Source organism: Phyllobates terribilis, unplaced genomic scaffold (assembly GCF_046119375.1).
Source record: "Phyllobates terribilis strain yellow unplaced genomic scaffold, ASM4611937v1 Scaffold_1__5_contigs__length_1240528914, whole genome shotgun sequence".
Classification (NCBI taxonomy): Eukaryota; Metazoa; Chordata; class Amphibia; order Anura; family Dendrobatidae; genus Phyllobates; species Phyllobates terribilis.
Window position 1 is genome coordinate 538,287,929 of NW_027362761.1, and position 12,131 is coordinate 538,300,059.

At 48.7% G+C, this 12,131-nt stretch overlaps 1 protein-coding gene across 7 annotated transcripts in view; it reads right to left on the reverse strand.

The window, feature by feature from the left end:
* Positions 1-12,131, reverse strand: part of UNC13B (unc-13 homolog B) — a 330,375-nt gene that overhangs the window by 285,572 nt on the left and 32,672 nt on the right. For all 7 annotated transcript variants that reach the window (XM_073680363.1, XM_073680367.1, XM_073680366.1 and 4 more), the window contains exon 3: positions 1,321-1,350. In XM_073680363.1, coding sequence (XP_073536464.1) covers positions 1,321-1,350 — 30 coding nt within the window. The remainder of the gene's footprint in view (positions 1-1,320; positions 1,351-12,131) is intronic.

Genomic DNA, 12,131 nt, shown 5'->3' on the forward strand with positions numbered 1-12,131 from the left:
GTGGCATCGGGCAGTAGAGAGGAATACCTCAGCCTCCTTGGTGGCATCGGGCAGTAGAGAGGAATACCTCAGCCTCCTTGGTGGCATCGGGCAGTAGAGAGGAATACCTCAGCCTCCTTGGTGGCATCGGGCACTAGAGAGGAATACCTCAGCCTCCTTGGTGGCATCGGGCAGTAGAGAGGAATACCTCAGCCTCCTTGGTGGCATCGGGCAGTAGAGAGGAATACCTCAGCCTCCTTGGTGGCATCGGGCACTAGAGAGGAATACCTCAGCCTCCTTGGTGGCATCGGGCACTAGAGAGGAATACCTCAGCCTCCTTGGTGGCATCGGGCACTAGAGAGGAATACCTCAGCCTCCTTGGTGGCATCGGGCACTAGAGAGGAATACCTCAGCCTCCTTGGTGGCATCGGGCACTAGAGAGGAATACCTCAGCCTCCTTGGTGGCATCGGGCAGTAGAGAGGAATACCTCAGCCTCCTTGGTGGCATCGGGCAGTAGAGAGGAATACCTCAGCCTCCTTGGTGGCATCGGGCAGTAGAGAGGAATACGTCAGCCTCCTTGGTGGCATCGGGCAGTAGAGAGGAATACGTCAGCCTCCTTGGTGGCATCGGGCAGTAGAGAGGAATACGTCAGCCTCCTTGGTGGCATCAGGCAGTAGAGAGGAATACGTCAGCCTCTTTGGTGGCATCGGGCAGTAGAGAGGAATACCTCAGCCTCCTTGGTGGCATCGGGCAGTAGAGAGGAATACCTCAGCCTCCTTGGTGGCATCGGGCAGTAGAGAGGAACACCTCAGCGTCCTTGGTGGTATGGGGCAGTAGACAGGAATACGTCAGCCTCCTTGGTGGTCCAGAGCACTTAAGATGAAAGGGTTTGCCACCCTGGTTGTCAAGAGGGCACTGTGCAGGTAGTTCAGGGACCCTGTATGGTACCAGACCTTACACAAGAGTTTTTTGGTTGCAAGACCACAGGATTAAAAGAAGAGCGTCCGCTCATCATGTAGAGAATACTTTCCCCATTTTGTCGGCTGATCTTCACAGGACAGAAATCTCACAGCGAACTCCATTGTAAAGGTGACTGTACTCCCTTTTACCCCATTGTGGGGATTTCGTTTTGCCCTCTGTGGAAAGGATGGACATTTGTCTTTCTATATAATTGTAAAGCTAAATTAATGTGAAGAGAAGACTCATTGTTCCCATACGAGTCAGTGATAATTCTCCATACCTTCTGGGTTCTGATGTATTTTTAATCAGTGAACAGTCGTAGTGATAAACTGAATCAAAGAATCACATGATACACAACACAGATACGAGACGTGTCTTACCTGGCGGACCCTGGAGTTTGGCCTTTTTAACTGCAAAATAATAAAAACACAACACAGAGTTAGCGCAGAAAATTTACAAGACTTCATGATATTCTGAGAACATATAACCTGAAAAACGCATCTCAAATCTCCAATACTGTAAGAAAAGGATCAGATTATGAAGCATTCTGGATTGGACAGTCACCATACATCTTCATTTAAGGGAATATCAGTAGGATTAACCCTCGTAAGCCATCTATATGGGCTGCAGGTCATAGGAAGCTGAATAAAATGATACCTGGATATCTGCGATCCGATGCCTTATTCCAGAGAAATCCACGTTTCTTAATATGTAAAGGAGATGTTAAGATCTATGGGCTGGACATAGATCTCCAGGAGAATCTGCCTCCAGAGATTATTGTAAATGAAAGGAGGTGTTACCAGTGTGAGACATGTATATCAGGAGAGCAGACTGTCAGTCATTACATGTCTCACACTCGTAATGCTCCTTTCATTTACAATAAGCTCTGAAAGCAGATTCTCAGGGAGATCTATGTCCGGCCCATAAATCATAACAGCGCAATTACATACTAAGAAAAATATGGATTTCTCTGGAATAAGACATCGGATCTCAGATATCAAGGTGTCATTTTATTCAGCTTCCTATGATCTGCAGCCCATATAGACGTCTCAGGAGGAACGATCCTCCTGAGATTCCCTTTAAAGCATAGGTGTAAGCTCACGGAACCTTCACAAAGAAAAGTTTGATACAAAAAGGATGGCGGCAAACAATCACCAGGGATTAGGAGTCGGCCGGCACAGATTTTCAACCTCTATGTACGGCATTGGTCACACTGTAACCCTTTTATATTGTGCAGTGTGATAGATCCATTTTGTAACAGATCCTGCTAGATCCCATTGTGCCCTCTTTTCCTAGACTGAATAGCTTACATGGGAAAGATTACATGATGGGAACCCGCTGATGTCATGGGACAACGTATGGATTACTGACGGGCAAAAGCCGACACATCCGATGAAAGACAGTATAACTAAATGAATGGTGGGAGACAAAGTAATAAAGAAAATAATGGCACCCCATAAAACAATCAGTGGACCCCTTTGAATAAAGTCCCAAGAAGACCACAAGACCTAGTATTAATCAAATGAGGGGTCGCTCACGGCTAGTCGAGTGCTCAGAAGAAATAACTTCAAACTAGAAAATGAACTTCGGCACTCCAATTTATGACATTTTCAGTAGCTTGAGAGATGTTCTGTAATAGGTGAAATTTGTTACACCTGTATTCATTGTGATTTGTTGTGTTTAGTGATGGAATTGTCTTGAAAAAGACTGGTAAAACGGTTGAAACGTTGGCTCATGGCTCTTGCTCTGTTTGACAACAGGGGTTTATATCATATTTAATAAAGCATTTGAAAATTTCATAAATTGGAGTGAGTTCATTTTCTACTCACAAGACCTAGTAGTCGCCAAAAAATTATTTTGGAAGCATATCTAAAACAGAGACAGTGTCTACCAGACGCGCGTCATGGAAAAGCTTACCCTAGAGTAATGAAGGAACATACTGTCTGCATCTCTGATGGTTTGGGGCAGAGAAGAGGGTGATGTCGGCATCCCTGGTGGGCTGGGGTGGTGAAAAGGGTCATGTCTCTATATCCATAATCTAGGCAGTTAAGGGTTTAATGTCTGAGGTCTTTATGGTCAGGGGCACAGACTGGGGTATTTTCCGTATCCTTGGTGGTCTGTGGTGGTGAAAAGGGAAATTAATCTGACGCAGGTAAAAGATGTAATGTCTGCAATCCTCATGGTCTTTTGTAGTGAAGGGAGAAATGTTTATATCCCTGATGGTCTGGGGCAGAGAAAGGAGGTTATGTCTGCATCCCTTCTGGTTTGAGGCAGCAAAGAGAGTAAATGTCTGTATCCCTGGTGGTATGGGGGGGGGGGGGGTGATGAAAACTCATGTCTGCATATATCATAATCTGAGGCAGCAAAGGGTGTAAGGTCTGCAGTCCGTTTGGGTCAGGGGGAAGTGAAGGGGTTATTGTCTGCATCCCCGGTGGCTTGGAGCATAAAAGAGGGTCATGTCTTTATCCCCTGTGATTTGAAGTTTAAAGTTTTCATCCTTGGTGGTCTGGGATAGTGAAAAGGGCATACTTGCATACCAAGTAATCGAACGCAGCAAAGGGGGCAATGTCTGTAGTCCTCATTGTTTGGGGCAGCGAAGGGAGTGATGTCATGCATCCCTGGTGGTCTAGGGCAGAGAAGGGAGTGATGTCATGCATCCCTGGTGGTCTAGGGCAGAGAAGGGAGTGATGTCATGCATCCCTGGTGGTCTAGGGCAGCGAAGGGAGTGATGTCATGCATCCCTGGTGGTCTAGGGCAGTGAAGGGAGCTACAGTGGGGAAAAAAGTATTTAGTCAGCCACCAATTGTGCAAGTTTTCCCACTTCAAAAGATGAGAGGCCAGTAATTGACATCATAGGTCGACCTCAACTATGACAGACAAAAATGAGAAAACAAATCCTGAAAATCACATTGTCTGATTTGGAAAGAATTTTTTTTCAAAATTTGGTGGAAAATAAGTATTTGGTCAATTACAAAAGTTCATCTCAATACTTTGTTATATATCCTTTGTTGGCAATGACAGAGGTCAAACGTTTTCTGTAATTCTTCACAAGCTTGGCACACACTGTTGCTGGTATGTTGGCCCATTCCTCCATGCAGATCTCCTCTACAGCAGTGATGTTTTGGGGCTGTTGCTGGACAACACGAACTTTCAACTCCCTCCAAAGGTTTTCTATAGGGTTTAGATCTGGAGACTGGCTAGGCCACTCCAGGACCTTGAAATGTTTCTTATGAAGCCACTCCTTCGTTGCCCTGGCGGTGTGCTTGGGATCATTATCATGCTGAATGACCCAGCAACGTTTCATCTTCAATACCCTTGCTGATGGAAGGAGGTTTGCACTCAAAATCTCACAATACATGGCCCCATTCATTCTTTCATGTACACGGTTCAGTCGTCCTGGTCCCTTGGCAGAGGAACAGCCCCAAAGCATGATGTTGCCACCCCCATGCTTGACAGTAGGTATGGTGTTCTTTGGATGCAACTCCGCATTCTTTCTCCTCAAACATGCAGAGTTGTGTTTCCACCAAACAGTTCTACTTTGGTTTCATCTGACCATATGACATTCTCCCAATACTCTTCTGGATCATCCAAATGCTCTCTAGGAAACTTCAGACGGGCCTGGACACGTAATGGCTTAAGCAGGGTGACACGTCTGGCACTGCAGGATCTGAGTGTTACTGATGGTAGCCTGTGTAACGTTGGTCCCAGCTCTCTGCAGGTCATTCACTAGGTTCCCCTGTGTGGTTTTGGGATTTTTGCTCACCGATCTTGAGATCATTTTGACCCCACGGGGTGAGATCTTGTGTGGAGCACAAGATCGAGGGAGATTATCAATGGTCTTCTATGTCTTCCATTTTCTAATTATTGCACCCACAGTTGATTTCTTCACACCAAGCTGCTTGCCTATTGCAGATTCAGTCTTCCCAGCCTGGTGCAGGGCTGCAATTATTTTGTTTCTACTGTCCTGCGACAGTTCTTTGGTCTTCACCATAGTGGAGTTTGGAGTGTGACTGTTTGAGGTTGCGGACAGGAGTCTTTTATACTGATAACAAGTTCAAACAGGTGCCAGTACTACAGGTAATGAGTGGAGGACAGAGGGGCCAGTACTACAGGTAATGAGTGGAGGACAGAGGGGCCTCTTAAAGAAGAAGTTACAGGTCTGTGAGAGCCAGAAATCTTGCTTATTTGTAATTGACCAAATACTTATTTTCCACCAAATTTAAAAAAAAAATTTCTTTGTGTGATTTGTAGTGTGATTTTCAGGATTTGTTTTCTCATTTTGTCTCTCATAGTTGAGGTCTACCTATGATGTCAATTACAAGTCTCTCTCATCTTTTTAAGAGGGAGAACTTGCACAATTGGTGGCTGACTAAAAACTTTTTTGCCCCACTGTATGTAACGCATCCCTGGGGTTAACGTGCGTATCTCAGAGTCAAGAGAATTGTATTCATCTCCATCACATCACGACATCTATATCTAGCCCTCAAGCACTTAGACGTTTAGGCTTCCGGGCCATTACGATGACTCATACGTTAGAGCATCCGGCTCAGTCTTACATTTATCTCCATGATAGACCCGGCTGTCCAATATCAGAACTTTATCATAACAGGCTGGAAAAGGTAAACGTTTCCTGGCTGATGGTTATGGCGCGTTTTCTGCCGTCTCTGCAGCTGTCACATAATAAACCAGAGCGAAGTACAGTAAATATCTAAGTGTTCCAAGACTGAGATCACCTCCTCACGCCATCGCAACGCAACAGCGTCAACAATTCCACGTACGGTTCTTCAAGGAAACACATAATACGGGCAAGACGCCAACGCAAGTGACTTAAGGTCAGAGCAAGATGAAAATGCCCGCATGGAGGATACGGCATCCTCCTGGGATGTGACTGACAACTGAAGACCTATGTATTACTGTAGGCAGCAGGGGGGTGACGAGCCAGGGGGGGGCTGCAAACTAACACATCCAATCTAGAGTTAATTATAAACTAATGACAAGCACGAGAAGAGGGGCCATCTAATCATAAATGTATCACACTGGTTTGTAAGCTTAATGGGAGCTGTATAAATTGTTGTGCAGTGAGCTCCCCCTAGCAGTGGCTGTATAGATTGTTGTGCAGTGAGCTCCCCCTAGCGGTGGCTGTATAAATTGTTGTGCAGCGAGTTCCCCCTAGCGGTGACTGTATAGATTGTTGTGCAGTGAGCTTTGATGAGCGGTGGCTGTATAAATTGCTGTGCAGTGAGCTCCCCCTAGTGGTGGCTGTATAAATTGTTGTGCAGCGAGTTCCCCCTAGCGGTGGCTGTATAAATTGTTGTGCAGTGAGCTCCCCCTACCGGTGGCTGTATAGATTGTTGTACAGTGAGCTCCCACTAGCAGTGGCTGTATAAATTGTTGTGCAGTGAGCTCCCCCTACCGGTGGCTGTATAGATTGTTGTGCAGTGAGCTCCCCCTAGCGGTGGCTGTATAAATTGTTGTGCAGCGAGTTCCCCCTAGCGGTGACTGTATAGATTGTTGTGCAGTGAGCTTTGATGAGCGGTGGCTGTATAAATTGCTGTGCAGTGAGCTCCCCCTAGTGGTGGCTGTATAAATTGTTGTGCAGCGAGTTCCCCCTAGCGGTGGCTGTATAAATTGTTGTGCAGTGAGCTCCCCCTACCGGTGGCTGTATAGATTGTTGTACAGTGAGCTCCCACTAGCAGTGGCTGTATAAATTGTTGTGCAGTGAGCTCCCCCTACCGGTGGCTGTATAGATTGTTGTGCAGTGAGCTCCCACTAGCGGTGGCTGTATAGATTGTTGTACAGTGAGCTCCCACTAGCAGTGGCTGTATAAATTGTTGTGCAGTGAGCTCCCCCTACCGGTGGCTGTATAGATTGTTGTGCAGTGAGCTCCCACTAGCGGTGGCTGTATAGATTGTTGTGCAGTGAGCTCCCACTAGCGGTGGCTGTATAGATTGTTGTGCAGTGAGCTCCCCCTAGCGGAGGCTGTATAGATTGTTGTGCAGTGAGCTCCCACTAGCGGTGGCTGTATAGATTGTTGTGCAGTGAGCTCCCACTAGCGGTGGCTGTATAAATTGTTGTGCAGCGAGCTCCCCCTAGCGGTGGCTGTATAAATTGTTGTGCAGTGAGCTCCCCCTACCGGTGGCTATATAAATTGTTGTGCAGTGAGCTCCCACTAGCGGTGGCTGTATAGATTGTTGTGCAGTGAGTTCCCCCTAGCGGTGGCTGTATAAATTGCTGTGCAGTGAGCTCCCCCTAGCGGTGGCTGTATAGATTGTTGTGCAGTGAGCTCCCACTAGCGGTGGCTGTATAGATTGTTGTGCAGTGAGCTCCCCCTAGCGGTGGCTGTATAGATTGTTGTGCAGTGAGCTCCCCCTAGCGGTGGCTGTATAGATTGTTGTGCAGTGAGCTCCCACTAGCGGTGGCTGTATAAATTGTTGTGCAGTGAGCTCCCCCTACCGGTGGCTGTATAGATTGTTGTGCAGTGAGCTCCCCCTAGCGGAGGCTGTATAGATTGTTGTGCAGTGAGCTCCCACTAGCGGTGGCTGTATAGATTGTTGTGCAGCGAGTTCCCCCTAGCGGTGGCTGTATAAATTGTTGTGCAGCGAGTTCCCCCTAGCGGTGGCTGTATAGATTGTTGTGCAGTGAGCTCCCCCTAGCGGTGGCTGTATAAATTGTTGTGCAGCGAGTTCCCCCTAGCGGTGGCTGTATAGATTGTTGTGCAGTGAGCTCCCCCTAGCGGTGGCTGTATAAATTGCTGTGCAGTGAGCTCCCCCTAGCGGTGACTGTATAAATTGTTGTGCAGTGAGCGCCCCCTAGCGGTGACTGTATAAATTGTTGTGCAGTGAGCTTTGATGAGCGGTGGCTGTATAAATTGTTGTGCAGTGAGTTCCCCCTAGCGGTGGCTGTATAAATTGCTGTGCAGTGAGCTCCCCCTAGCGGTGACTGTATAAACTGTTGTGCAGTGAGCTTTGATGAGCGGTGGCTGTATAGATTGTTGTGCAGTGAGTTCCCCCTAGCGGTGGCTGTATATATTGCTGTGCAGTGAGCTCCCCCTAGCGGTGGCTGTATAAATTGCTGTGCACTGAGCTGCCCCTAGCGGTGACTGTATAAACTGTTGTGCAGTGAGTGCCCCCTAGCGGTGGCTGTATAGATTGTTGTGCAGTGAGCTTTGATGAGCGGTGGCTGTATAAATTGCTGTGCAGTGAGCTCCCCCTAGCGGAGGCTGTATAGATTGTTGTGCAGTGAGCTCCCCCTAGCGGAGGCTGTATAGATTGTTGTGCAGTGAGCTCCCCCTAGCGGAGGCTGTATAGATTGTTGTGCAGTGAGCTTTGATGAGCGGTGGCTGTATAGATTGTTGTGCAGTGAGCTTTGATGAGCGGTGGCTGTATAGATTGTTGTGCAGTGAGCTCCCCCTAGCGGAGGCTGTATAGATTGTTGTGCAGTGAGTTCCCCCTAGCGGTGGCTGTATATATTGCTGTGCAGTGAGCTCCCCCTAGCGGTGGCTGTATAAATTGCTGTGCACTGAGCTCCCCCTAGCGGTGACTGTATAAACTGTTGTGCAGTGAGTGCCCCCTAGCGGTGGCTGTATAGATTGTTGTGCAGTGAGCTTTGATGAGCGGTGGCTGTATAAATTGCTGTGCAGTGAGCTCCCACTAGCGGTGGCTGTATAGATTGTTGTGCAGTGAGCTCCCACTAGCGGTGGCTGTATAGATTGTTGTGCAGTGAGCTCCCCCTAGCGGTGGCTGTATAGATTGTTGTGCAGTGAGCTCCCCCTAGCGGAGGCTGTATAGAATGTTGTGCAGTGAGCTCCCCCTAGCGGAGGCTGTATAGATTGTTGTGCAGTGAGCTCCCCCTAGCGGAGGCTGTATAGATTGTTGTGCAGTGAGCTCCCCCTAGCGGAGGCTGTATAGATTGTTGTGCAGTGAGCTTTGATGAGCGGTGGCTGTATAGATTGTTGTGCAGTGAGCTTTGATGAGCGGTGGCTGTATAGATTGTTGTGCAGTGAGCTCCCCCTAGCGGAGGCTGCATAGATTGTTGTGCAGTGAGCTTTGATGAGCGGTGGCTGTATAGATTGTTGTGCAGTGAGCTCCCCCTAGCGGAGGCTGTATAGATTGTTGTGCAGTGAGCTCCCCCTAGCGGAGGCTGTATAGATTGTTGTGCAGTGAGCTCCCCCTAGCGGAGGCTGTATAGATTGTTGTGCAGTGAGCTCCCCCTAGCGGAGGCTGTATAGATTGTTGTGCAGTGAGCTTTGATGAGCGGTGGCTGTATAGATTGTTGTGCAGTGAGCTTTGATGAGCGGTGGCTGTATAGATTGTTGTGCAGTGAGCTCCCCCTAGCGGAGGCTGTATAGATTGTTGTGCAGTGAGCTCCCCCTAGCGGAGGCTGCATAGATTGTTGTGCAGTGAGCTTTGATGAGCGGTGGCTGTATAGATTGTTGTGCAGTGAGCTTTGATGAGCGGTGGCTGTATAGATTGTTGTACAGTGAGCTTTGATGAGCGGTGGCTGTATAGATTGTTGTACAGTGAGCTTTGATGAGCGGTGGCTGTATAGATTGTTGTGCAGTGAGCTTTGATGAGCGGTGGCTGTATAGATTGTTGTGCAGTGAGCTTTGATGAGCGGTGGCTGTATAGATTGTTGTGCAGTGAGCTCCCCCTAGCGGAGGCTGCATAGATTGTTGTGCAGTGAGCTTTGATGAGCGGTGGCTGTATAGATTGTTGTGCAGTGAGCTCCCCCTAGCGGAGGCTGTATAGATTGTTGTGCAGTGAGCTCCCCCTAGCGGAGGCTGTATAGATTGTTGTGCAGTGAGCTTTGATGAGCGGTGGCTGTATAGATTGTTGTGCAGTGAGCTTTGATGAGCGGTGGCTGTATAGATTGTTGTGCAGTGAGCTTTGATGAGCGGTGGCTGTATAGATTGTTGTGCAGTGAGCTCCCCCTAGCGGAGGTTGTATAGATTGTTGTGCAGTGAGCTCCCCCTAGCGGAGGCTGTATAGATTGTTGTGCAGTGAGCTCCCACTAGCGGTGGCTGTATAGATTGTTGTGCAGTGAGCTCCCCCTAGCGGAGGCTGTATAGATTGTTGTGCAGTGAGCTTTGATGAGCGGTGGCTGTATAGATTGTTGTGCAGTGAGCTTTGATGAGCGGTGGCTGTATAGATTGTTGTGCAGTGAGCTTTGATGAGCGGTGGCTGTATAGATTGTTGTGCAGTGAGCTTTGATGAGCGGTGGCTGTATAGATTGTTGTGCAGTGAGCTCCCCCTAGCGGAGGCTGCATAGATTGTTGTGCAGTGAGCTTTGATGAGCGGTGGCTGTATAGATTGTTGTGCAGTGAGCTCCCCCTAGCGGAGGCTGTATAGATTGTTGTGCAGTGAGCTCCCCCTAGCGGAGGCTGTATAGATTGTTGTGCAGTGAGCTCCCCCTAGCGGAGGCTGTATAGATTGTTGTGCAGTGAGCTTCCCCCTAGCGGAGGCTGCATAGATTGTTGTGCAGTGAGCTTTGATGAGCGGTGGCTGTATAGATTGTTGTGCAGTGAGCTTTGATGAGCGGTGGCTGTATAGATTGTTGTGCAGTGAGCTTTGATGAGCGGTGGCTGTATAGATTGTTGTACAGTGAGCTTTGATGAGCGGTGGCTGTATAGATTGTTGTGCAGTGAGCTTTGATGAGCGGTGGCTGTATAGATTGTTGTGCAGTGAGCTTTGATGAGCGGTGGCTGTATAGATTGTTGTGCAGTGAGCTCCCCCTAGCGGAGGCTGCATAGATTGTTGTGCAGTGAGCTTTGATGAGCGGTGGCTGTATAGATTGTTGTGCAGTGAGCTCCCCCTAGCGGAGGCTGTATAGATTGTTGTGCAGTGAGCTCCCCCTAGCGGAGGCTGTATAGATTGTTGTGCAGTGAGCTTTGATGAGCGGTGGCTGTATAGATTGTTGTGCAGTGAGCTTTGATGAGCGGTGGCTGTATAGATTGTTGTGCAGTGAGCTTTGATGAGCGGTGGCTGTATAGATTGTTGTGCAGTGAGCTCCCCCTAGCGGAGGTTGTATAGATTGTTGTGCAGTGAGCTCCCCCTAGCGGAGGCTGTATAGATTGCTGTGCACTGAGCTCCCCCTAGCGGTGACTGTATAAACTGTTGTGCAGTGAGCTTTGATGAGCGGTGGCTGTATAGATTGTTGTGCAGTGAGTTCCCCCTAGCGGTGGCTGTATATATTGCTGTGCAGTGAGCTCCCCCTAGCGGTGGCTGTATAAATTGCTGTGCACTGAGCTCCCCCTAGCGGTGACTGTATAAACTGTTGTGCAGTGAGTGCCCCCTAGCGGTGGCTGTATAGATTGTTGTGCAGTGAGCTTTGATGAGCGGTGGCTGTATAAATTGCTGTGCAGTGAGCTCCCACTAGTGGTGGCTGTATAGATTGTTGTGCAGTGAGCTCCCCCTAGCGGTGGCTGTATAGATTGTTGTGCAGTGAGCTCCCCCTAGCGGAGGCTGTATAGATTGTTGTGCAGTGAGCTCCCCCTAGCGGAGGCTGTATAGATTGTTGTGCAGTGAGCTCCCCCTAGCGGAGGCTGCATAGATTGTTGTGCAGTGAGCTCCCCCTAGCGGAGGCTGTATAGATTGTTGTGCAGTGAGCTCCCCCTAGCGGAGGCTGTATAGATTGTTGTGCAGTGAGCTCCCCCTAGCGGAGGCTGCATAGATTGTTGTGCAGTGAGCTCCCCCTAGCGGAGGCTGTATAGATTGTTGTGCAGTGAGCTCCCCCTAGCGGAGGCTGCATAGATTGTTGTGCAGTGAGCTTTGATGAGCGGTGGCTGTATAGATTGTTGTGCAGTGAGCTTTGATGAGCGGTGGCTGTATAGATTGTTGTGCAGTGAGCTTTGATGAGCGGTGGCTGTATAGATTGTTGTGCAGTGAGCTCCCCCTAGCGGAGGTTGTATAGATTGTTGTGCAGTGAGCTCCCCCTAGCGGAGGTTGTATAGATTGTTGTGCAGTGAGCTCCCCCTAGCGGAGGCTGTATAGATTGTTGTGCAGTGAGCTCCCCCTAGCGGAGGTTGTATAGATTGTTGTGCAGTGAGCTCCCCCTAGCGGAGGCTGTATAGATTGTTGTGCAGTGAGCTCCCCCTAGCGGAGGCTGCATAGATTGTTGTGCAGTGAGCTCCCACTAGCGGTGGCTGTATAAATCTTTATGCAGAGAACGTCTCCTTGTGGTGGTTGGTATAAAT